At 44.3% G+C, this 25,085-nt stretch overlaps 1 protein-coding gene across 1 annotated transcript in view; it reads left to right on the plus strand.

The window, feature by feature from the left end:
* The window catches only part of LOC147673997 (polycystin-1-like protein 2), a 915,503-nt gene that overhangs the window by 713,813 nt on the left and 176,605 nt on the right, over positions 1-25,085 (plus strand). The window contains exons 31-33 of the mRNA XM_086945086.1: positions 4,507-4,735; positions 11,759-11,987; positions 18,420-18,516. Of these exons, the coding sequence (XP_086801212.1) occupies positions 4,507-4,735; positions 11,759-11,987; positions 18,420-18,516 (555 nt within the window). The remainder of the gene's footprint in view (positions 1-4,506; positions 4,736-11,758; positions 11,988-18,419; positions 18,517-25,085) is intronic.

Below are 25,085 nucleotides of genomic sequence, written 5' to 3' on the forward strand. Positions count from 1 at the left end.
AGTGTGATCTCAGTGCTGTGGTTGCTTTGTGGACTTGATTGGGGGATGTCCAGGACATCCATGTCCTTGAAGAGTTGGACGTTGATGGCTTTCTCAATTACCTTGGCTGGGAAGGGCAGCAGGTATATGGGTCTGATGTTCTTGAGGTCTGTCGGGTCAGGGGACAGCTTCTTCACCAGGGGGTTGATCTCGGCGTGTTTCCAGTCATTGGGGTTGGTGGCGGTCTCAATGGAGCAGTTGATGGTGCGGCGAAGCTCGAGGTGATGGACGTGGCTGCTCTATGGAAGATGTGGTGCGGGCAAGGGAAGGTGCTGAGTTTGTCGCAGAGTTCCTGGGAAGATTGGACATCTGTGGTCTCGCTGTTGGGCCTTGTGAACTCATTGAGGATGACGAAGAGTTCTTTGGTGTTGTGTGTGTTGATGTAGATTTTATCTTGGAGGGCTGTTTTGTTTGTGGTTTTGAGGAGGAGGTTGTGTGCGGTGACGGCGGTTTTGTAAGTTGTGTGGGTTTCCAGGGTTTGTTGTTTCTCCTTCTCTTCTTGAGTCATCTGCAGGTGTGTCTTGACTCGTGGAGGACGGGAGTGAATCAGCTGGCTTTTTTGGAGTGTTGCTTGCGGGGAGCCTTCTTGAGGGGGCCAGGGTTGGTGCAGTTGGAGATCCATTGGTGGAAGTTGCAAGCTGAGGTGTTAGTGTTTGATGATGTTAGCAGAGTGGAAGTGCTGAAAAGGGTGGTGAGATGTTCCTTGGTGACCTTGTTCCAGCTATGACGGGGTGGGCAGGGTGGGCAGGGTGGGAAGTGAGGGCGGTGAGGGTGGTGGTGTACTGTCAGAGAGGTAAAAGCAAAATGCACGCAGTGGTGGTCGGTCCAGAGGAGTTTGGTGGTGTGGCTGTAGGTGATGTTTCTGCTGGGGGAGAAGATGGTGTTGAGCGCTTGTCCTGCTGCATGGGTCGGAGCAGCAACTAGCTGCTTGAGTCCGATGTTGGCGAGGTTCTCCAGAAGGGATGCAGTATTCTGGTCACTGGTGGAAGTTGAGGTCGCTGAGTAGGATATAGTTGGTGGTTCAGGAGCCTGAAATGTGATAACGTCGACAATGGTGTCAGTGAGTTTTAGGTGGGGGCCAGGAGTTCTGTAAACAAGGGTGCCACGGAAGGTGGTGGTGGGGTTGGTCTGGATCTGGAAGTTGAAGTGTTCCATGGTTGTCGTTGAGTCAACCGAGTGGGTGGTCTGGTGGAGGGTGTTCTTTTGTATGATGACAATGCCTCCTCGGTCGGTAGGTGCTGTCATGTTGACCGTTTTGAGTTGAACGTTAGCTGTTTTGAGTGGCATCATTTTGCCTCTTGGCATCCCACACTGCATTCGGATGGGCCCTGTGCTGTGAGGTAAAGGAGTCCATCAGTCACGTGTATCACATAGTAACCCTTCAGGGAGCTTGGAGCTGGAGCTGGAGCTGTGGAGTGCAGTGCATACAGTGAGGCCAAAGACTGCAGTGCAGACACCACATACAGTAGTTGTCTCCACCTGCAGGGATTCCACTAATCAGTGCAGCATTCAAGGTGATCTCTATTGCCAATCACTATCCTCTCCTCAGAGTACACTGTGCTTACCAGCATGTGGAGATGTTCAGTGTCTTAGTCATACTGCATAGTCCCTTTAGTGGAAACCCAGAACGCACAAAACGGCACGTCCAGACACAGAGAAGCTGTATATGAGGGTGAACAGACTGATGTTGGAGAACAAGTACATGTCATGATAATGCACTAAGGGCCAGATTCTCCCAAAAATCATGGAACACAGCGCAGCTGGCGAAAATGCAGAGCTGCGTTGCATGACAGGGAGAGAGCCATATCTACAGAGATATGGCTCTCTCCTCCCCTCTCCCTAGAGCTGGCGCAGCTTTTAGCTGCTGTGCGCCAGGCACACACTTTAACGCCATAGTCCTGGGGTGCGTGTCTGAGTCCACCATGGGCTTTATACTGGAATGGCACCCTTCCAGTTCAAATACTATGCTTAGACACACTTTAAAGCTTTTCCTACTTTGTACGTGTGCTGTACAGTACAGCACAAGTGCAAAGTCAGAAAAGAAAGCAGAAATTAAAACATGTCTCCTTTTAGAGCTTCCTTTTAAATGGCATTACATTTTGGCACTAAACCCTGTCTTCAACTGTGGTAGATAAGGTTTTGCGTCAAAAGGGATGGGTGGTTGCATGGGAAAGCCCATGTACCACCCAAGTAACACTCCCTTGGTTGGGCTTTATGCGGCTGCGTTACTTTTAGGGTACTTTCTAGCACAAAACAAGTTTTGCACTGGAAATTAAATTAGGAAAAAAACATTTTGTGCTGGCTAACCCAGCAGAACATGTTTGTGACTCTACTCCTGAGACTCTTACTGTGTTTAGTCAATGCTGTTGCGATCTAGCAACGTTTATTTATTAACCCTGGATGCACTTAAGCCACAAGTTCTATAGAGAAGGATCCAAGACATATAGAGACAGATCTACAAGAAACTAACGCAGCGCGGTGCCCCAAGTCATTTTGCTGCGTTAGTTTTGCAGCACAGGGATGCGGCATATTTACAACAATATGTTGCATCTTTGTGCTTCCCCCTGCACTGGCGCACAAACTGCTGCCATGTGCCGGCACAGGCACCCTTGCACCATGGTGCAATGATGCCTGCGTCAGGGGAAGATTGTTTTTGTGCAGGAAGGTGCCCCTTCCTGCACATCCAATTGAGGCGATTTCCTCTTCCAAAGTGTGCTGTAGAATGGAGCACACATTGAGAGAGGAAAAAACGAGGAAAAAGGAAAACAATTCTCCCCGTTAAACATCGCTACGCCACACCTAGGGCGGCGTAGCCTTCTGACGAATTTCCAGATGTACGATTTCTCATAAATCTGGAGATGCAGTGTTAGGGGCATGAGATGGGAGTTGCTGTGGGTGTTCCCACGCAACACCCACAGCAACACCCATCTCATGCCCCTAACACGCAAAGTGTTGCATGACCAGGGACGGTATTTACAAGCACAGTTTAAGTCACGCAGGGTGACTTTACCTATTCTTGTAAATATCACTTGGCAGGCTGCGCCACCACTTGTAAATCTGCCCCAAAGTGCTCAATACTGGTTTTCAACTGAATTGCCAAAGAGGCCACATGCTTATAAAGCACTTTGTCGTAAAATAGCAAGTTGCTTTAAAAATCCAACTTGGAGTCCAGACACCACACATTTTCTTACCACGCATCCATGTGAAAAGCAATCAGGGCCAAAATTCCAAAAACACTCAAAAGAAAGAACCATCTGGACCAGGGCAAAAAAACTTTGCAAACTTTGCTCCACGCTCCAACAGAATGAGGGATAGATATTGCACTGAGATTCTTAGAGGCGCCCATCCGTATCAAAACACGCAGGCGGTGTTATGGTAAAAAAAAATCCCCCAAATATGCCTCAACTCTCAAAAGAAACTGGGCCAAGTTCTCGAACAAAGAAATCTCACTAAATGCCAGACAGGCAAAAGACGCCTTCCCAACTGCAGAAGGACTCTAGAGGCATCCTAAAATCCTGCACTAACCGAGCTCAGGTTGCTTCCAGATGCAGCAGGAGTCACCAACAACGGGCCTCCCGCAGTCCCCTGGAGCTAGGCAGCGGGCTATGTGAGACTGTAGAGGAAAGCATAATCCCTGGTCTGTAGCTGCTCTTGGAAAGCTTCAAGTCTTGTGCCTGATGGCGGCAACTTGTCCATGGCAAGGAGGGTGGGACCAAAGAATCTGAGACGACTTTGTCTTCTCTGTCAGTCAGAATCCTTCTATCATTGGATTGTTTTGGAGGGTGAGGCTGTAGCCTCAGTACTCCATATTAATTTTGAATTTGCTGTTTTGTTTATTATTGATCTTTAACACTTTGTCACAGTTGAAGTTGGTTCACATGGTCAGCGCTGTGATGGCCATCCGTGACAGTCATTGAATCTGAGACCTACTTCGCCACACATTTTATGTGTGTCGCCACAACTGCCATGCCCACCGCAACCACCAGCTCTCGCGAGATGGCCCAGCAGCACAGGTTCCCTGGACGTTAAGATAGCGGATAAGGCCCAAAGTAGGGGCATCACCTGCTGGCCTGCCATCTTGCTATGCTCGGCCGTGCTGTGCCCTCTAAAATGTCAGCTCTCCCCATCCTGGCTGAGGGCCTTAGTGCATTGTCTGTCTGATTTTGAAAGGATCAGCAAGACCAGAACATCATGATAAATGTGTGATTGTAAGAGCTCTGATGCAAATCAATTTTGTTTTTTACAAACCAACATTATCATATTATGTATCGAAAGGGAAATTGAAGGTGGAAGAATCTCACCATGCCATGTCAATACCTATGTGGTTAACACTACAAATTCTGATGAAAAGTACACTCCAGAGACTTAAAAAAATATATATTTACACAAAATTACATGTAGACATGATAAAATAGGATCTGATCATACAAAGTGCTGTGGTAATGCACACCTCTTTTCTTTTTATAGAAAAAACAAGAAGTCCAACGCCCGATAAAGGAATGAGTGAGAGGCAGCGGCGGAGTGACAACAACCGCTACCTGTACATGCAGCTGCAGCACGTGGAGAAGGAGCTAGAGATGTTAGGACCCCACAAATTCCAGAAACCCCAGAGTTACAACCAGGCTGTGCGCCAGGTGCAGCACATGAAGGGCTTTCTGGAACACCTGATTTTCTCATCGGGCTCCTCATCCGAGAGGTGAGTGTTTCTTCTCTTTCTTCTGTGTTGTCACCATTTTGCCAAGCTTTGTTGATACTAGGACCCGACAAATTCCAGAAACCCCAGAGTTACAACCAGGCTGTGCACCAGGTGCAGTACTTGACGGTCTTTCTGAAGCACCTGATCTTCTCATTAGGCTCCTCAAGTGAGAGGTGAGTGTTTCTTCACTTTCTTCTGTCTTGTCACCGTTCTGCCAAGCTTCGTTTCCAGTCATACGCTCAACAACAGCGCAAGACATGACGAAAGTGAAATGTAGTACAAGCAAGTAAGGTTTTGCACAGCACAAAAACAGCTGTAAGTATACAAAGTGCTACTTCTGTGTGATTCAAACTATTATGATACATTTGACTCTGAGAAGAGAGTGAGATTCTATAAATGACAATTTTGACACAGTACCCTGTGTGAGTAACCTCGATGTACTTGTTGGTTCTGTAACTTTCTAATCAGCCAGCAGAGGAACAAAGAGGACATGGGTTACCCAGTGCTTTGTTTTTGCAGAAAGTTGCAGGTTGTGGGTACCGCCACTCATTTTTGGGGACCAGGCCTAATTTCCATCATTAGGCTAATCCAGAGCAGGAGGGAGAATAGCAGAGAAGAGAGGAAGAAGAAAAGACAAATAGGACAATAGTGACAAATGGAGAAAGCAGGGATGACAAAACCGTGCAAGAGTGAGATCAGAAGACCACAAGGTGTGGGGCGGTTTATGAAAGAGGGGACAGATAGATTTAAGACTAGGCAGTCTTGGTATCTGGCAACTCTGGAATTCAGCAGCACTTGCAACATGCTCTTAAAATACTTTGCACTTATTTTGTATTAAATTAAGCAGTGCATTCCATAAAGATGCCCTGGCTACAAGTGGCAAATCTAACACTTATAGGCAAATGTATGACGTTACAATGCATACATTTACAATGCATGCCTTTACAATGCAGTTTTTACATCGCAACATCCTTTACAGTGCATTATTTTACATAGCAGGCCATTACACCGCATTTTCAGAAACTACCTTTACAACACATTCCATTACATCACATTATACCTTTACAAAGCATACCATTTCAATGCATACCATTACATTGCTTTTAAGGTAAGTGTTGGATAGTATAGGGGTAATAATTACTATTCTAACTCCAGTGAGTGCAACAGTAGGGTAAGTGTTGGATAGTGTAGGGGTAAAAATGACTATTCTAACTCCAGTAATAATAATAATAATAATAATCCACATTTGTAAAGCGCACAATCGCACGCAAGGGTCTCTAGGCGCTGGGGGCCGTCTGGAAGATTAAGCAAGCTATTGCCCAGAGTCACATGGTGCTGGGCTAATCTGCCTCCGGTGCCGGGGATCAAACCGGGATCCCCAGATTCCGGAGTCAGTCGCCCTGGCCACGGCGCCACACCTCTTCCCTGAGTGCAACAGTAGGGTAAATGTTGGATAGTGTAAGTGTACTATGCGTTGTAATGGTTTGCGTTGTAATGACTTGCGATGTAATGCCGGCATTGTAGTAACATGCATTGTAATGACATGCATTGTAGTGACTTGCAATGTAATGGCTGCATTGTAATGACATGCGATGTAAAGGATGTTGCGATGTAATGACTGCTATGTAAAGGTAGTGCTATGTAATGACTGCGTTGTAAAGGTTGTTTCCCCTTATAGGCGTAATTTTAAAGCCAGAGCCTGCCAGCACTACTGTGCATGCTTTAACTACTTACGCTAGAATCCCAGTCAATCCTTTTTGGGGATGTAAGATTAGCACCTCGTATAAACATTGGTTGTCAAATGCAAGCCCATTAACTACATTCACTAAATTGGGAGCTTCAGCCTCTAGTTATCAGAGCACTACAGATCCCAGAGTTGACTCAGTCATCCACATCCCTTCCACAGAATTCACTAAAGAAAATATAAACACTTTCCTATCCTGTCCTTGAAGTCATGTCTCACATTCGTCTGCACGCCAGAGATGTTTTATCCTAACTAACTGATACATCTACGTCGTAGTCTAGAATTCCATACAATAAGCTAGATGCAAACATTGTCAATCCCATCATTTATTGTATTTTACCTGATTGATCTAATAACATTATTTTCTTTTTGTGTAAATTCCGCTATTGAGCATCCTAAAAAGATATGTATAAAAATCTTTGCTACATAAAGGTTCATTGGATGCGAGGACGATGGATGAGGATTTACAAGACAAAGTGGGGACATCAAATAGTAGTTATTAGATTTACAGTAATGGTGCTGATATGCCGAGTGCAGAAGAAGTCAACTGTGGGGATAGTGGAGATGAGGAAACGTTTTGTTTTTTAAGTAGTTGTTCCCAGGGGTCATTTCGAAAATGCACAGTGTCCTTTGCTGTTTTTTAAAAGTCTTTTAAATGCACATTTATGTTTCTTATATGTACATACCACCGAGTGATCACTTTTGGAATTGTTTCACCACACAATATAAATTACATGGTCGTTCAATGTAGACAATACACAACAAATTCCTAATCACATGTAGCAAAGTCCTGAAGACATATTTTTCAAAACGTGGCAAGAATTTAAAATGGCCACTCTAAGATGTCGCTGCAGCGAGAACAGTGAAGGGGAGGTTCTCTTGAGAAGTTAAATCCCCTGCAGAGGTGCAAAGAGCAAAACAAGGACTGCATACCCATATATTATTTCTAAGAAGTCGGAGTTTTCAAGTTAATGATTTCCCACATCAGACCCTGTGTCCTCTCCCCTGCCGACAGCTGGGTGTCGACTTTAAATCTGACAGTTTCTTTTCTTGACTTGGGGAATAGTCCCCATATTGCCAATGTTAGGCTCCACTAAGTGATAAGCAAAACGGAAACTTTTCTAAAATGTACATAAATTAGAAAACCCCACTTTCCGAAGAAGAGTGGAGTGTATTGAAAGAGAGTATGATCTTGGGTTGGGTGAATGAAAATAGGGAGTATAGAGAGCTGTGGGATAGCCAGATCATTTAGGTTGTCGAAAAAATAAGTAATCTACATATGTATTGTATATTTTGGTATTTTTAAAGTGTGAACTGTGCTGGCTAGTAACTGAGTGCTGAGCAGGGGGCAAACCTCACTGTGAATGAATAGGGTTCGGGATAGAAGCAAGCGGTAGAGCTGGTGAAGGGAAGGGGAGTCAGTCTATCTGAGGTAGTGTGCCTTGAAGAGGTGCGCTTTCAGTATTTTCAAGGATTGTAGGGATGTTTGCACTGATCTGATGTCAAAGGGATGTTGTTTCAGGTCCTAGGGAGTAGGATGAGAATACTTGTTTTCTTGTTTTTCCTCTTGCATTGTTTAACTTCTAATCTGGCGATTTTGAAGCTTCTTGTCTGGCGCTGACCTCAAGATTACATTGTTAACTTGTTAGACAGTGTATTATTGTAGAGAACTTTGTATGTGATGTAGCTGATCTCGAAGACGATCTGAAATTGTAGGGGAGACAGTGTAAATTATTTAACATGAGAGTGGTCAGGTGGTAGTTAGATTGTAGAAAAGTAATGTTCAGGAAAGATACATTCTTTGCTGGATTGCAAGTAGTGTGGTAGGAGGGGATGCAGTGTCCTAAAGAACTGATGGAGCTTTTTTCATTTTTCATCTTTCCCTTTACAGCCAAGTCATACACTACAGTGACTCCCCTGGTTGATTGATGTGTTAATTAATTGGTTATCTGACTTTAACATCAGATGGCACAGCTGTCCTTATAATGCCACGAGGCATTTTGCTACTGCTGTACATTTCATACGATTAAAGCATCTATTCAGAACATATGCTGTGAAGGCCTAGCGTCATAGCTAGCATTAGTGCAGAAGGAGCAGTGGCACCAAGGCCCAGGTGTTTGAAGGATCTCAGTGCAGCTACATTATGACTGTGTTTTACTAAATACAGTAAATAGACAGGCTTCCTGAACAAACCGAAACACAAATCCTTTGATATGTATAAACTGTAGGCGAGAATAGAGAGGCATTATGCAAGCATTTGTGAGAGAAACACGTTTCTGAGACTTAGGATCTGAGCATGGATCTAAATATGAGGGGCCCGATTAACAAAGGTAAACTTAGACGTTTGGTCTAAACTTAGACCAGAGTTCTAAGATTAGAACTTTGGGAATTCACAAAGACCATTTACCAGTGGCGGCCGGCATGACTCGCGGGTGACAAGGTGAGTCGCACAGGGGTGGGGGGTCGCACAGGGGGCAAGGGGGTTGTGCGGGGTGGTGAGGGGAGTGGGTTGTGCAATAAAATAAATAGAGAAAAGTAAAATAAACTTACCTTGCCACCGGGTCCCGCGTCTGCTCCTGCTCTCCTCTCCTCTCTTTCAAGGAACAGGAAGCAGCCCCCTCTGACCAATCACAATGCTGCAATGCAGCGTCATGATTGGTAAGCACCCAGGCTGCCCTGACCAATCACAACACTGCTGTGCAGCGTAGTGATTGGTTTTGAGCGTCCTGGTTCGACACTCAGCCAGGGAAGGAGGCCTGGGCTTGTTCTCCATGCAGGCTGTAATGTGCCCGAGATTGGGTGAAAGGGGTCAAAGGATTCCACCAGGAAACTTACCACGGAAAGAACTGATCACATACAAAAACGTTTCAGGGGAAGTAGTTTATTGGGAAAATATAGACTGAGGAAATTTAAACAACACAGACGTCAAGATCTTTAGAAATTTCAAGATGGGTACATTTTGTTGAGAATGGAACAAACATTCAAACTCCCTTAATGAATACACTGCGTTCAGTACAATGTAATAAGGAGGCAAACTGGAAAGTATAAAAGAAAATTACTAGGTTTGACCATAAGGGTGACAGATGGTGTCAACACTTTATCTGTCTGTAAGAACTTGTTGATGCTATTTTGAAAATCTAGTACATTTTCATGTAACACATAAGGGGCAGATTGACCAACACAAAATCGCACAAAGCAGGGCAAAGTGTTGATCATTTATTTACTTTCCAGAGCAAAATGTTATTTGAGCTGGAAAGTTGCCATAAACTAACTCAAATAGTGCTTTGTGCTGTTTGCATTACTTAGAAATACCTAAAAACTTTTGTTAAAATACCATGTGATGCTCCAGCAACTCTGCTACAATCTTTTTAAGTAATTGGTGGTGGCCCCACCATCCTGGGGCCACCACAAATCACAGGAAAGTTTTGGGCACTTTCAAGCCCCACAGGGCATTATGGGGTGAATATTTTATTAGCGTCTCTCCGGCTGAGCCATGGAAAGCTGCTGCCTTTGTTGAAGCAGAGTGACTTTGTGCTTTGGGGTATGCATTTTCTTTTCTTGGAGGGGGGTGCCCTCCCCTACTTGGGCACCCCCGCGTGCCTCGTTTGTGGGGGAGGGGAAGCAGCCCAGGGAGCTCACCCCTGGTTGCCGCCAGTCAGCTCCCCAAATGAGCAGCACTTCTCCCGCTATCCGTGTAAGCCAGCAGCTCTTCTGCCCTGCCCACTGTAGTGGCCGCCAGCTCACCCCAGACATGAGCACGGGGAGCAGTGCAGACCCATCATGGACAAGGAGAGTGCTGCAGCACTCCTCCATCCTTCTCCAGGCTTCCTCAGGCCCAGAGTTGGGATCCTCAGCTCTGCCTCCTTCTTGTGTTCCTCAGGGGAAGCGCCACAATACACGTTGTTGCTGCCATCAGGGGTCTGGAGTTGGGGGTCCCGGGCTGCCCAATCTATAAACCAGCCTGGGCATTTCAGTCTCCAGGCTTACTGGATGCTGGGAAGGAGGACCCACACATGCTCCTTCCCTGCAGAAAAAAAATAACAATTCTCTGTATGGTGAACCCTGGGCCCTGGCCCATCTGAGGGGTGCTTTAGCAGCTGGGCAACGGAGCTCCAGGCGCTCTGTGATCGCTGGGGGGGGGGGGCAAATGTCAAATCCTTCTTCTGCTTATATCTCTGGCCATTTGGGCCATTTTGCTCATTTGTGGGCTAATTTTGCTGCTGCCGGAGAGCCCTAGCTACCTGAAGCACTTTTCTTAGGTCTCCAAGTTGAGAGGAAGCTAGTTCTACTGGCTCCCTGCAACAGCCTTTGTGATTTGTTTCCTCTGGAGCTTCTCTCCTTCTTGGCACTGAAGACCAGTCTTTCCCCCAGCAAGTCCTCAGGGGGTGTAAGAGGACTAACTCCCTTCATCCTGGGGAGAGTCCCACTGGTCCTGGGGCAACTGTAGTCAGAGTCTTTGGTTCAGATGGATATCAGGGGGTTTCTCCTTCCAGGTGTACATGGCTGCCACCTCAAGTCTCAGTGTCCAGCAGAAAATCACAACCAAGAGAGGCCTTTGTTCCTGCTGCAAGAGAGAAATTTTATTAACTTGGGACGTCGGGGTGGCAATAGGCTTGGGCTCCGATCCTGAGCTGAGACAGAGAAATATGACAATCCTGGATGACCCACATGCTGTACAGATTTCATTTTGGAATTTGTAAAATTGGTTTTCATGCACATGTTACCCCTCAATTCAATATGTCACTGGTCTTTGTAGGCCAAACGGAAGCAGTAGTAAATGGAGTTCACTGAAACAAGACAGTACACCACACTGACTTTCCCTATGAGTGTACACCAACATACTGAGCCCTACCCCAGGTCAATATCCAATCCTGGAGAGTTCCTTTGTCACCAGGCTACCTGTGTGCAGTTACTGGGCTGTGCCCCTTACCGCTGCTGTGTCACAGGGGCCTTATCTTAAAAGGCAAACACTGGCGGTAAACATGCACAGTCCATTTACCATGAGTTTACTGTGGATGAGTCACCGATTGCGAGGGTCACACACAGTAAAAAGGTCAAGAAACAGGTGGTCAAAACGCAAAAAATCTGGGAAGATTTGATGGGCAGAACCCATTTCCTTACACTATGGCTCTGTGTTCCTCTCTTCCCCTAGCAACTTTGGTTGCTGCACTGTATTGCACTATTTTTTTGATAAATCTTCCTCTATGTTGCATAATTCCTCTGCTAGTTATTTTTATTTAAAGCCTGTGTTAACACATTACTTTTCTTTTGCTCTGCAGATATTCCCCAACCCCAAGCCTTTCAGGAGACAGCAAGAAGAGCTCTGCCAAGGGCCTGCCCTGGTGGTTTGTTTTCATTGGCTGGGCCCTCATAGCGATCACCAGCGGTGTGTCTGGATTCTTCACTATGCTGTATGGTCTCCACTACGGCAAAGACAGCTCCATCAAGTGGCTTATCACCATGGGAATCTCATTCTTTGAGAGCCTGTTCATCACCCAGCCCTTAAAAGTAACTCTTCAACAAATATTTGCTCTCAAAATATTTTTGCACATGCTTCCTTTGTCACTCTTACCACTGCATATCTTTTTATTGCTGGGTACCTCTTCCTTCATTCTCTTACCTTTAACGGTCATCAGAACGTGAACAGATGAGACAGCACTTTAGGGAATCACTCCAGAGAGAGATTGGAGGAGCAAAGAGCATGCCAGCGAAGAGTTAACACAAACTGCTGAAGTGTCTAAAGAGTTTCCGCTGCTGAAATATGGGGATTCTGTCTCCTATGAATAGGTCTAGCATAGGGATCTCCAACTAGTTAATCACGAGCTACTGGTAGCTCACCGACAACCTGTCAGTAGCTAGCCTCGCAATGGCCATATTTGTACCCAGTCATTGTCATTTTGTTTATTTTTACGCCTTTTGGCCTAATATCAGTTCTTGCCCACTTTCACATAATCCAACTGCTCCCATTGGCTTTTAAGCTTAGCTGGGAGGGACGGGGCAAAGCAGATAACGTGTTAGACTGCCCATGGGAAACTGCAACACCTGCCTTCTGCTGCCTAGGTCCGCACTTTGATCCTGCGCGACTTCTGTGACCAGCGTGGCAGCCTTGGAGGCCTATCGGCTCCATAAACCACAGCACAGGAGGTGAAAAGCTCGGCATTATAGGCACCATCAGAATGCCGGCATAAGTTTTTTACTATGCGAGTAGATCATGCACTCCCTCTTATTTGAAAATCCAATTTTGGCAGAGATCAGAACTAGTTTGAATGATCTGTGTGCTACACCTTCACTTGTGTCTACCAAACCCCGTATGACATGTACATGAGGCTAGAAACCACCTGGTTTCTAGGACAAGGTGTGCACTACTTTAAAAATGGTATACATCCGTTTTTACAAATGTAATGCAATAACATCTAATTGTTATCTGTGTTTTAATACAGCTTCACAGAATTATAAGCAATTTAACTTCTCCTGACGGTTTATCCAAAATGATATGTTTAAAAAACAATGTACATACAATTGTCAACAATCAATTAATCATTTGGGTAATCCATGTCCTGAAATGTTGTCAACATGAGCCCAGTACATTTCAGGACCCTTGTCTCCCTTAGTCAGGGGCATATCTGTAAACAAAATATACAAACAAAAACATATATGAGTGCAGTTGTGGATCAGTACATGATTTTTACTTTCTTCATCAACAACCCATTTATTATTGTGATGATAGTTATTATTCATTATGTTGTGGCTATAATTTCACCATTTGTGACATGCCGCAATCATTGTCATTGTCAAAACGTCCCGACCGGACAATGTGTAGATGTGAAATCATCACCACAATATTTGAAAACATAGTCCAAAACGTCCCAATTCGAATAAACCAATGTAGAGAAAATCGCCTCTTAAAGCTACTCACACATAAGACATGAAGATCTAAGATGATGATTAAGCAAGTGCCTCGGTTGCCTCAAGATAGCTGAATAATACTGTGCAACACAATGAGAATGCATTGTTTAAATAGACATCACCAAGTGAATCACTACATAGAAATTGGTAGGTCAATAACATACCGGAAGGTCTTAGAAAATATTCTGCTGCCTGTAAATGTGATGGATCACAGTTAATACTTCTCAGATATCAATATCAGAATCAGTATAGCAAACGCACTACTAGAATTAAGCACTGTGTGCTGATCAACCAAGATTACCAACAATCTACCACCAACGCAACTATATGGCTTTCCCTGCAAGACGCAAAGTAGCCCAAGCTTTGAGTATTACCAAAGCGCAATGTCGCTAAGCCCAGTTTCCTCTAACCCAATCACACAATCAACTCACCAGTGAACACTAACACTCCGAGCCTCCCAGGGAAGTTTTCGATTTGAAACGCTCAGCGACCATCTTTATAAAAAGATGGAACATACATTTCACATGAACAATCACACGTTTTCGGATGAATACCCCTCAATCCGCAAATACGCGCCATCTTAGAATGGAGTTCAAAGTGTTCTTCAATAGTTGGACAATCTAGTAAAGATGAAAAAATGTAGCAAAATGACACAAGAACACTTAAAGCCCCAATAATTGTAAATTCAATGGTCATGCCAGCATTCTAATCCTATAGGTGAAGCCTCTTAGTAATATGACAGAGTTACGATTATTGTCACTTGTTTTTGAATGAATACCGTTCAATCCGTGGATACGCGCCATCTATGAATGGACTATGCACAGTGTTCTTCAATAGTGCAACAATATAGTAAGCATGTGAAAAGGATGCAGGCGCACTTAAAGCCCCAATAATTGTAAATTCAATGGTCATGCCAGCATTCTGATCCTAGAGGTGAAACCTCTTAGTCATACGACCAAGTTATGATTGGAATCTTATAATATCATACGAAAGAATCCTCTTAGTCATACAATAATGTTATGAAGTTATCATGATGGCTCCATAGTCCTCAGTTTAGTTGTGTCTGACATTCGTCTAGCATGTCCACTGTACAATGATCATGGTATGTGAAACAACAAATTATATACTCGTAACAGAAAGCACTCATGAGTGGCCAGTATTACAGAACATATACAAGAACAGCATACACATGGTTCTCATCCTATGTATCATAATCTCTATGGTGGTAATGTTGAAAGAGCTGGTGTGAATAAGTATCTTTATGTGTAAGTTATTCTAAGGTGTAACATGCGCCTATTCTTCAATGTGTGTACGTTTAAGGATTTGATTTTTTTGTCATTGGTATAGGAGACAGCTCATTTCTAGCTTATAGTTGAGCCCCTTTGGTTTCAAGGTGTTGAGTTTCTTAATTCAATACGTTTCTCTTTGTAGTAAATGTTTGTTGTGTCTATTCCTGTGACTTTCTGCACTAGCTCTATGATCTGGAATTTGATTTGAGCAATGGTATGTTATGTCTTCTTTTATAGCGCTCGAATCACCGTGAGGCATCTCGGCGCTTGCTTTGGGAACCCGTCCTGACTTTTTCCCTGTGAGGTAACCCTTTCTGGGCATCCCCAAGGTGAAAGCCAGGCATCCCGTCGCGGGGATTAAGCAAGCTAATGCCCAGAGTTGCAGAGTGTGAACCCATGATTCGAGTAGGCTCCGAAGCGAGAATTATCGAGTCCGTGGACATTTGGGCTCAAGACCCTGCCGCGTCGGGAATTGAACCCTGGTCCCGGGTCTGACCTCTGCTTCAGGGGCTGCCTCCTCTAACCAGTGAGCCATACTTCTCCACTGCTTTCTGCCCAATGAGTGGCAAAACTTGACGTTGCAATGTTGTTCCGGATTCTGTTCTTATGTTCAGTCATTCTGACCTTGACCTTTCTCTCAGTTTTGCCTATGTAAAGCATCCCACATGGGCATTTAATCGCATACACGGCGTTGCATAAGGATTATGGCAGAACGATACTCTTGTTTTGTTTTAAAAGATACCTGGGAAATGTTATGTTCAAGGCAGCAACATGTGAGAGATTTGCTTTTTGTTTTTAAGTCCAATAAACAAAGTACATTGCAAGATGTTCCTGGCCAGAAACCAGAGCCAGGAACATCCTTTTACATTCCTTTTCATTAAATTATAATGAAATAATGAGAGAAATGTAAAATAAGTTCTTGGCTCAGCTTTGTGCCTAGGGACAACTTGCAACGTTATTTTTTTTAAAATCCCTGTAAAACGCTACTTTCCTTTACTGAAATAACGGAAGTAATTTAAAATTAAATGTTAATTTTATGGAGCAAAGAACATAAGGCTTAACACAGTACTTTAAATGTATCCTATTTGAAAATAGTACCTGACCCCTGTAGTGGCTATATATTTCTGTTGTAAATTAGGCCAATAAACAGTGAAAGCTGAGACAGGACCCAATATTAAGTATATGACCCCTTCCTTGCACGAGCACAAGTTTGAAAATATTGCAAATAGTGACACAAAAGCCATACAAAAATGGGATCTTTTTTAAAAAATTCAAAACATTTGTTTCTCCAACATGCAGAACCATTTCATCAGCACATTCAATGATATCAGTATATTGTGGGGCATTTTTATAAGTGATAGTTTTGAAACATGAAACAGTCATGGACTCCAACTGTCCCTGATGACATTGTTACATTAATGAACTAAGAGGCAAGTCATGTGTACCATACATGTGGCATAGGTTATGACTTCCTTGGGGCAACTTTACAGTTTGGCTGGGGAGATTTTTGTACAGTGCATAGGGCACACCCTGAACTCAAGCATTTCAAGGGTTGGCCATGTGTGATTGCAGCATTTATATTGCGCTTACTACCCCTTTGTGGGGCACTGAAGCACTTACCAACATGGTCAGCAAGCTCCGCCATGTAGGTGTGGGGTTTCAGCTGGGTTGCCAAACAAATCCACTGACAAGGGGGTTGTGGGTAGTGCAGGTTTTATTGTTTTATACAGTCTCCGTTTTGCAACCGGTATCCGGTAGAATGGTAGAGGGTTAGCAGCCTCTTCAGCGGCCTCCCGTACTCCGCTCCGTCTCCTCGTCTCCCGGTGTCTGCTGGGAGTCGTAGTCCGTGCTTCCGCCGTGGTCGCGTGGAGTCCGGGGGAGGTTGCCAGAGTGCAGAAAACAAAGAAAACCAGGGTTACTCGGCTGTTCTAGCCGAACAGGGGTGAGGGTTGGGTAGTGAGGAGACACTCGTGCAAGTTATCTACCCCGCTATACGTGAGGGATTGTGCAGGGGAACGTCTGGGATTTTAAGATAACGGGGCCGCGTAAGGGTCAAGGTGGTTTGCCCCGACTACGTCCCGCCCAGCCCAGGAAATGAGACCGTACCTGTCCGAGCCACACTTCCCTGGAAGCGTGGCTGGGCGATGCGCCTTCTCGGTGGCCTCCTGGCGTGTCGCTGCTGTCTCGCTTCTCCGTAGGGAGGACTCCACTGCTCTCCTCTCCCGGTCCGTCCCGGTCTCGCCTATTCCCGCTGAGGTCGTTGCTTTCACCTTCCTCTGCTCCGTCCTCGGTCTTCCACCACTCCTCTCCGTCCTGGCTCTTCCTCCGCTCCTCTCCGTCCCTGATCCTCCACCACTCCTCTCCGTCTTCGCTCCTTCGCCTCTCCTCTCCGTCCTCGCTGCTTCGCCTCTCCACTCCGTCCTCGCACTCCAGTCTCCACTCTCCTCCTCCAGGTGTAACACACACCTGTCTCGATTCTGGGCAGGGTTTTACCGAGCTGACTTGGGAGGGTCCAGTCTCCGTTGCCGCCCACTTAAAGGTGCAGGGCCCCTCACTCTCCAACACCGGCAGACAGCGGACCACGTCCGTGGTTTTCCATGAGTCCATATGCTGAAACAACAGAGGCAACACATGAATAGGCGGGCCAGGGGGGCCCGTGTCCGGGTCCCCTGCGTCACAGTAGGGTGTGTAGTTGAAATGGTGTTGTCATTTTTTTCTGATCCTATGTGGGAAACATTTCTATGTCATGTGTGATGACGTTCGAGGTGCATTTCCATGTAATGAGATGGAGCAGTGTAGAAGATGACAAGGTATGAAAGACAGATGTGCAATTTATGGTTTTCAGTATGTTAGTAGCTTTGCACAGCTCTGCATGTCACTATAATTTCCTATGATTGTAGTCTGCTTAGCTAGTGACAGCAGAGGTCAAGATCACACAATCTGTTGTACGGGCAAGCCAAGACTAATGCCAAGTTTTCTGGTTTCAGATTGTGCATTGCCTACACAAAATGGGCAGATCTTTCTCCCCAGAGGCCCTTTAGTCAATGGAGCTAGGCATGGGGGTGACTCTGGAAACAATACAAAAGTTGGTCAGCCTTTAGTAGTTCACAATGATTTTCAATGATCAGAAATAGCTCTGCAAATGTTTGGAACTCTCTCCCGGACTTTCTCTTGGGGCAACAAGAACACTCAATCTTCCGTAAAGCCCTGAAGACATGGTTGTTTCCTTGAATGTCGGGTTTGAGTAGGAATCAGTTCTGCCTGTATGATGTCTAGTGCTAGCACCTTGATGCCCTTGGGCTAAGTCCGCCCTGTAAAAGTCTCACATTCATTCATTCTTACTACAGAAAAGGTTGGAGACCCATAGTCTAGCTCTTTCCAATCACAATAGCAAAACCATAAACCCTTCCTATAGCCTAAAGTGGATCCGTTTCACAGGGATAAAAATATATGAATGACCTGTGCACTGACTACCACTGTAACCTTTCTTATCTGGAAAAGATCTGTGTTTTGCATTGTTTGATTTAAGATCGCGCTACAATCCCAGCTTCATCCAACTTCGAGGTGCCAATTTAGCAAATATAATATAAACTACAGCATGAATAAAAAAGACAATTTCACAAATTCCCTTAAATCCCATTCACAATGCATATAGAAATTTTCAAATAAGAGTCTGTGACCAGAACATTAATATAGACCAAATAATGAGTGATTAACCATGTTTGCTTCAAATCGTGTCTTCAAGGTCCTTGGTTTTGCTGCATTCTTTGCACTGGTTTTGAAAAAGGTTGAACCGGAAGATGAAGATGAGGCAGCAATCGAAGGCCCCCTCGCTTGCCCAGGTATTTTCTTTTGTATTATGTTCTTTCCAGGTCAGTTGCATAATAGGTAAATGAGGTGTGCATGGTGTTCAATACAAATGCGATTCCCAAGACATCGCAAGTATCCAAGACCAGCCGTTCCCAACTCAGTCAGTATTCCTTTCTAAACAATTTATTAATGTTTTTTGTGGACATGCACTCATAATGAGAAAAATACAATTACCAGGATGCAAAGAAAATCAAGGTTAGAGTGTAGTATGTTTGTGCCCAATCGCTGTATGTCCGATCTGGTGTCTAGAATGTTGAGAGGGAATGACTTAATAGAATGTTGGTGTGTGGACTGGAGTGGAAGCTGGAGGCAGGGCCAGTTGGAGGGAGTAAGGACTGGAGCCCTGAGAGGAACTACCTGCTGTTGCTGAAACCTAGGGGGTAAACATGAAGTAAAGAACATACCTCCTACCTTAGTAGCTTCAGACTCTTGTATGAAGATTCTGCCTTTTACCTTCCACACAGAGTTCACTATTTACATTTGAAAACATGAAAAAGTGACTTTCTAAACTAGAGTTGCAAATAAATTATTGTACAGAGAACCAGGAAACACATAGTAAACCATTTATTTATAAGAGATATAGCAAACAAACAATGGCAGAATAACTGTTTGGTATGATCTCAAAAACGTTCCTAATGTAAAATCTACCTCTATTTGTCTGGTGGTCATTTATAAAGTCACGCGTGCGCACTGTGCCAGTTTGTTTCACACAATATCTGATCGCTTCGCACAGTCACCCGATGAAGAGTCGCAATCACACAAAGAAAGGGAAGGGAAGCTTGATACTCCTGCATTGAGCGGTTTTCCAGCTTTCCAGCTCGTCTTTGGAGACTCTGAACAGCCAATGTCCAATTACCGGGTTTTTAAATCCCCCATGCATTGGCTGCACATTCCTCAAGCTTTTTTTTTAATGTTACTAAAGTATCTTGTGGTAGTGTATTGTCATTTACAAACAGTCAAATTTCCATGGAAATGTCCACTATTTTTACACAGACATACAGGTTTACTAATAAAACTACATGGCACACAAATGATAATTTGTGAAAATCGGGGTTCTGTGAATATTTATCATGTGTGCATCACCAATTAAGTATCTTGACATGTTTTGATCCTATTAAAAACACTGTTTCCAGTACTCTTCAGAATTACAGAGAAATGTTTCATTTTTGCTTTCGTAACTGCTGGGGTCAAACAGTTCATTTACAGGTACTTATATTTTGTTGTGTATTGCAAAAACAGATTCCTACATTGTCACATAATTAACTTTAAAACCTCCTCTCACTGTTGCAGCCAAGTGAAAGAAAAGTAAATACTAATCCCCATATTAAAAGAATAAAGCAGCCTGACATTTGACCTCTGTCTTTGAATCACTGGCAAATGTGCTCGGACTTTCGCTACCCACCGAAAATCAGTTCCTGACCCACAGTTTGGGAAGCAGGACCCTAGAAATTCACTGATAGTACCAAAGGTTAAAGTGACTTTATAGATAGGTATGTTAATAATATCTTATTTTACATTCAAAACATACTCAGAAATTCAATAAACAAAACAAAGATTGAAGTGGTGTTAAAGTTAGGTGAAAATATCGGCTAACATGTAACATTTGAAACTAAAGAAAAGACTGAAATTCATCAGTTATATGCAAATGAGTTAACATGAACATATGGCCCTACCATGCTCTGCTTATGAATTCACAGATTGCACCACTTATGCAGGGCCGTTTCTAGGTGTTTTGCCACCCTAGGCGAGAATTGAATTATGCCGCCCCCTCCCGTGTCCAGATTTTTTTGCTTTTAAAGTTATAGCAAAAGCACAGAACAGTATTGCGACAAGTCTGGGAAAAGTCCCAGGATTAGCCTCCCTGGGCACATCCTGATGTTCTTGCGCTCTGCTGGGTCAGGGATTCATGTACAAAACAGCTGCAATGTGAAACCAAGACACTTGGTTACCAAGTGGAGCCCCAGGACTAAGGGCCATATGTATCAAGGCCAAATGGGTTCGCAAGCGCCGAAATCCGCAGAATCTCGGCGTTTGCGAACCCATTTTCGCAAAATGGTATGTATCAAACAATTTAGGTGCAAAATAAGGAATCCCAAAATTTGCCATTCCTTATTTTGCGATTGCATTTAAGGAATCGCAAATTTTGCGCTTCCTTAAATGCAATGTATCAAGGAAAAAAAAATCAAAAATGCCCTTAAGGAATCGCAAATTACCACCAACTTCTAGTTGGTGGTAAGTTGCAAATTCTTTTAAAAAAGCATTTTTTTGAAAATCCAATGGTGCCATGTGACGCTCATACATGCCCTTAGGGCATGTATGTGCGCCATATGCGCACACATGTCATTTTCAGGGGTGCAGCAGGGTGTTCTTGAGACACCCCTGCACCCTTGAAATTATTCTCAATTTGCGATTAGCAAATTGCGAATCGCAAATTGAGAATAATTTCCCATTCATTCCTATGGGCCTCCTGGCCCATAGAAATGAATGGGAAATTATTCCTTAATTGCGATTAGCAATTTGCTAATCGCAATTAAGGAATTTTAAGGAATCGCTTAAAAATAGCGAATTTCTTCATACATACCATTTTGCGATTTCTAAATAGCGATTCCTTAAAAATCGCTATTAAGGAATCGCAAAAGGCTATGTTGATACATATGGCCCTAAGAAACACTACATGGCTTCGAGGGGGCAGTGAATGCAGGGGTGTGAATTTGACCTAAATCTGTACTAAATGCTCAGAAACACTTGTTAAACACAAATGAAGAGCCATCAAATATAAACTTTATGTAACTGACGTTCAATCCATATTGTTTCATCCAAAAGTCCTAGCTGGGGAGCGCCATCAGATTAGGCGTGTCTGCTTCCTCGGGATAGGGCAGGTGCATTTTGTAGATTTGTCCACTTCAGCTGGCCCCCTCTCCAAAATAACGCCCGTGAGGATTACAGCTTTGAGCTGCCTGTGCCAGGGTGGGAGTGAGCCCTACTGTAATTTTCTGAACACCTTCGGTAGGAAGGGAAGGGTCTAAAGCGAGGCCAGTTTTGTACCCAATGCACGTTTATTTTTTGCAGTTATATTTAGGCAATCTCGACCCAAAGGTGTTGGAGCGCTTTACATGAGTGCCACTTATGTAACACAAGAAAACATTTATTTTTGGTAGGCACGGGAAGGTTAAGTGATTTGCCCAGAATCACGGGATTTTCAGCTGACACGGAGGCTCGAACATGGTACCCCAGCTCCTATGCTGGCATCTCTGGCCCTTACCCCACATCCTCTCCCCTTGGCACCAGGAGAAGGGCTAAAAAGGGGGAGACGTTGATCCAAAAATAAAACAACTGATCAGAAGCACATTTTCAAGACAATGCCATTAAAAATAAAAATTTTGGTTGGAATGAACTTCATATTGTGTACCACAGAACGCCCTAGGCGGCGCTAAGACATGAAGCCTGTCTCTAGTGCTTTCTCAGGACCGTGCTCATCCGTCTTCTGCAACGTTGCACCATTACTACTCACTAGAAGGGGCCTGCAGGGATGACAGTGTCTAGATAACGGTGGGCATGGGAGGATGTCTAGTTCTTGCTTGGACAGACATCCCTTCTTGCCAAGCCAATTTACTAAAGCCCCTGCGGGAAACGGACTGTAAGGATGCCTTTCATGAGTGCCAGCTGGCTGCAATCAAAGGTAAAGATCATTTCTTAATGGGAGATTCACCCCATCCAGCTCTGTGGAATGGATGAAAGGCGGAGCTACTGAAAGGCTCTGTGGACCTGGCCAGGGCTTTCTGGGCCTGCCTGCCTCACATCTGCATCCACGTGCCGGGTGGGAGCGGCAGGTGTTACTGAAGCAAGAATCGAGCTCCTAGTTACGCTCTCCTTCCATCTCTGAACTAACCGCTATCTGCCCTGCTAACGATTCGCATGAAAGGGCTAGCTTAACTCCACATAGTGTGTGTTATAAACACAGGAATTTCAAACCTCCAGTACCAGTTAGGAAAATGGAAAGTATTTTATGTAAGTATTTGATATTTTAAAAGAAACCAACATGACAAAAATGTAATTAGGCACTTCAAAGTTCCAAGTAACATCTTCAACTGCAGTTCGGCATTGACCTTAATAGATATATTTGTGCATTGCCCACAGCTGTCGACCTGAGGCTGTCCAAGTGCTAATAGGCAGGCACTAGGAGGGAGGCCCTGCTAAAGGCTGGGGCCACGGGTGTGCAGGTCACAGCACCTTGTGACTAAAGTCCTTCCGAGCAGAGCCATGGACCCTGCTTGATGATGCCCCCTACCCGCTCGTCTAGCTCCTCTGCTACACCTCTGGGACTTGAGGCGCCCTCAACTGTGTTCAAGGCGGGGGCACAGTGCTGTGCATGCTGCGTCCTCAGACAGGACTCCACCAAAGCGAGCTGGGGCCTTCCAAGGGATCCTGACCTTCATGCACACTTTTTTGCCGCCCCCTCCCTTTTGCCGCCCTAGGCGGCCGCCTAGCCCTGCCTAATGGCAGAAACGGCCCTGCACTTATGACGTGTTCAATGACATCACTAGTGCATCACCGATAACATCCTAAATGACATATTTGATGACAACACTGGACATAGTATGGGTGGTGAGGGCACATGTCCTAGTTATGATGTCGGCACTGACCATTTATGAGATGACTGACAAATTATTGGGTGATATGTGGGGCAACTTTGGACGGACATCTCGCCACTTATAGGCTGACATCTGGAGCAATCATGACATTTAGAGCAATTATATGACGACCTATAGTGAAAAAGGCCTGTAATTTGAGCAAATATTATGTGGTGTGGGGCAGCAATGAGCTGTGATTAGAGATAATTATGAGCTGAGATTTGTAGACTCGTGAATTGAAAACTAGGGCAACTGTGAGATGTAATTTGCAAGATAGATTTCTGACACCCATGCTAAGTACGGGATGACATCTGGGACAAACTAAGGCTGATATTGGAGTCAAAAAGTAACTAATATCTGGGTCATTTGTATGTAGAGGTAGGTGAGCCACTGAAAGCTCAAGCCAGGGTTGAGCCAGATGCCTAAATCTGGTTCTGCTCCCAGTTGTCTTGGAGCCTCGAACCCAAAATAAGCCGAGCCCTTGTGTGGCTTCACCTTGGCACCCGCACTCAGAAAGGTGTGACCTTTGATGTAAAATGAGCGGGAGACATAGATACCCAATTAAAGGCAGAACTGCACAATGTGGAACCAAAAAACCTGGGATCAATCCCAGCTTCCTCGCTTCACCAAATTTTGTGATCCTTGACAAATATTTTATTTCCCCAAGCCTCCCTGAAGTAACACCTTCAAATATGTGAGTTCAGGATGTACAGTCAACAAACGACTTTATGATAATATAAATCCAGTCCACATATAGGGCGCAAATGACAAGTGACTTGCCTCTTAGTGTACCAACAGCAGTGTTGTCAGGGTTGGGGGCATGAATATATCTACGTACATGTTTAAAAAGGATCACTTTTACTAAATGTCTCTCAATGTAGTAATGTGATCTGACGTACTAAGGTGAAATGCTTTCAGTGTTAGTAAATTGAATTGTTTGAAATTTTAGGGGACTTAATTAATCATATGTTTATATTACGCGTGTTGCATGATTTACATGCCAGAATATTTCAGGACTCGGCTTGTGCACAGGCTCTTAAAGACAAGCAGACTTTGGTTTAGCTCTGGGTCGGCTCTCCCTGTTAATTTTTAGGTTCGCTCACCCATGTTGTATGATGGGAAGTAAAACATTGACACTATCAAGGGCGTTTTTTCTGCACAAGTTACATGGGCCATTTAATATGAGGGGATGATGTGGGAGTTTTATATTTGCAAATTCTCAGACATCAGGAAATTCACTTCTCACTTATCAGTCACACCAACTGATGTGGGGGATATCCAAATAAAATAAATAAAACAATTGAAACCTAACTTGCTTAAATGATTTGCAAAAAAACCTAGGACCCATCACCTGGATAGACCGCGCCATACTCAGTTTTACAATCTACATCCATCAACACCGAAGAGCCCCCACAGTTGGCCCAGCACACCGACAATGGAACAACCTAATAGAGGCGGACTGGATGACAGTCCAACACAAGAACAAATTGGAACCTTCAGGCATCCTGGCAAGCAACATCGAGAACTTTAACAAGAGGATCACCAAATGTGCCAGCACTCTCACCCCCATTGAAAACAAAGCAACACAGAAAAATCCAGAACACAAGCCAGCTGATACACAGAAGACTTCAAAATGACCAACGGACACTGCAAACAACAGGAACGGAGATGTAGAACCAGCAAAGGAGAAGTTGAAAATGACGCCTTCAAAAACACCAAGATCAGGTACTACCAGCTCATCCAAGAAAACAAGAGGAAGGTTCTAGTCCAACTAATAAATGCCATCTCCAACAGCTGCAAAAAAATATTTGCAACACCTGTAGCTGCCACGGAAACATCAACTCATCACATGATCTGTGCAATGACCTTTCAAACTTTTTTTACAGCAAAACTGAAGATATATATATAGC

This window comes from Lissotriton vulgaris, chromosome 12, assembly GCF_964263255.1.
Source record: "Lissotriton vulgaris chromosome 12, aLisVul1.2, whole genome shotgun sequence".
Lineage (NCBI taxonomy): Eukaryota > Metazoa > Chordata > Amphibia > Caudata > Salamandridae > Lissotriton > Lissotriton vulgaris.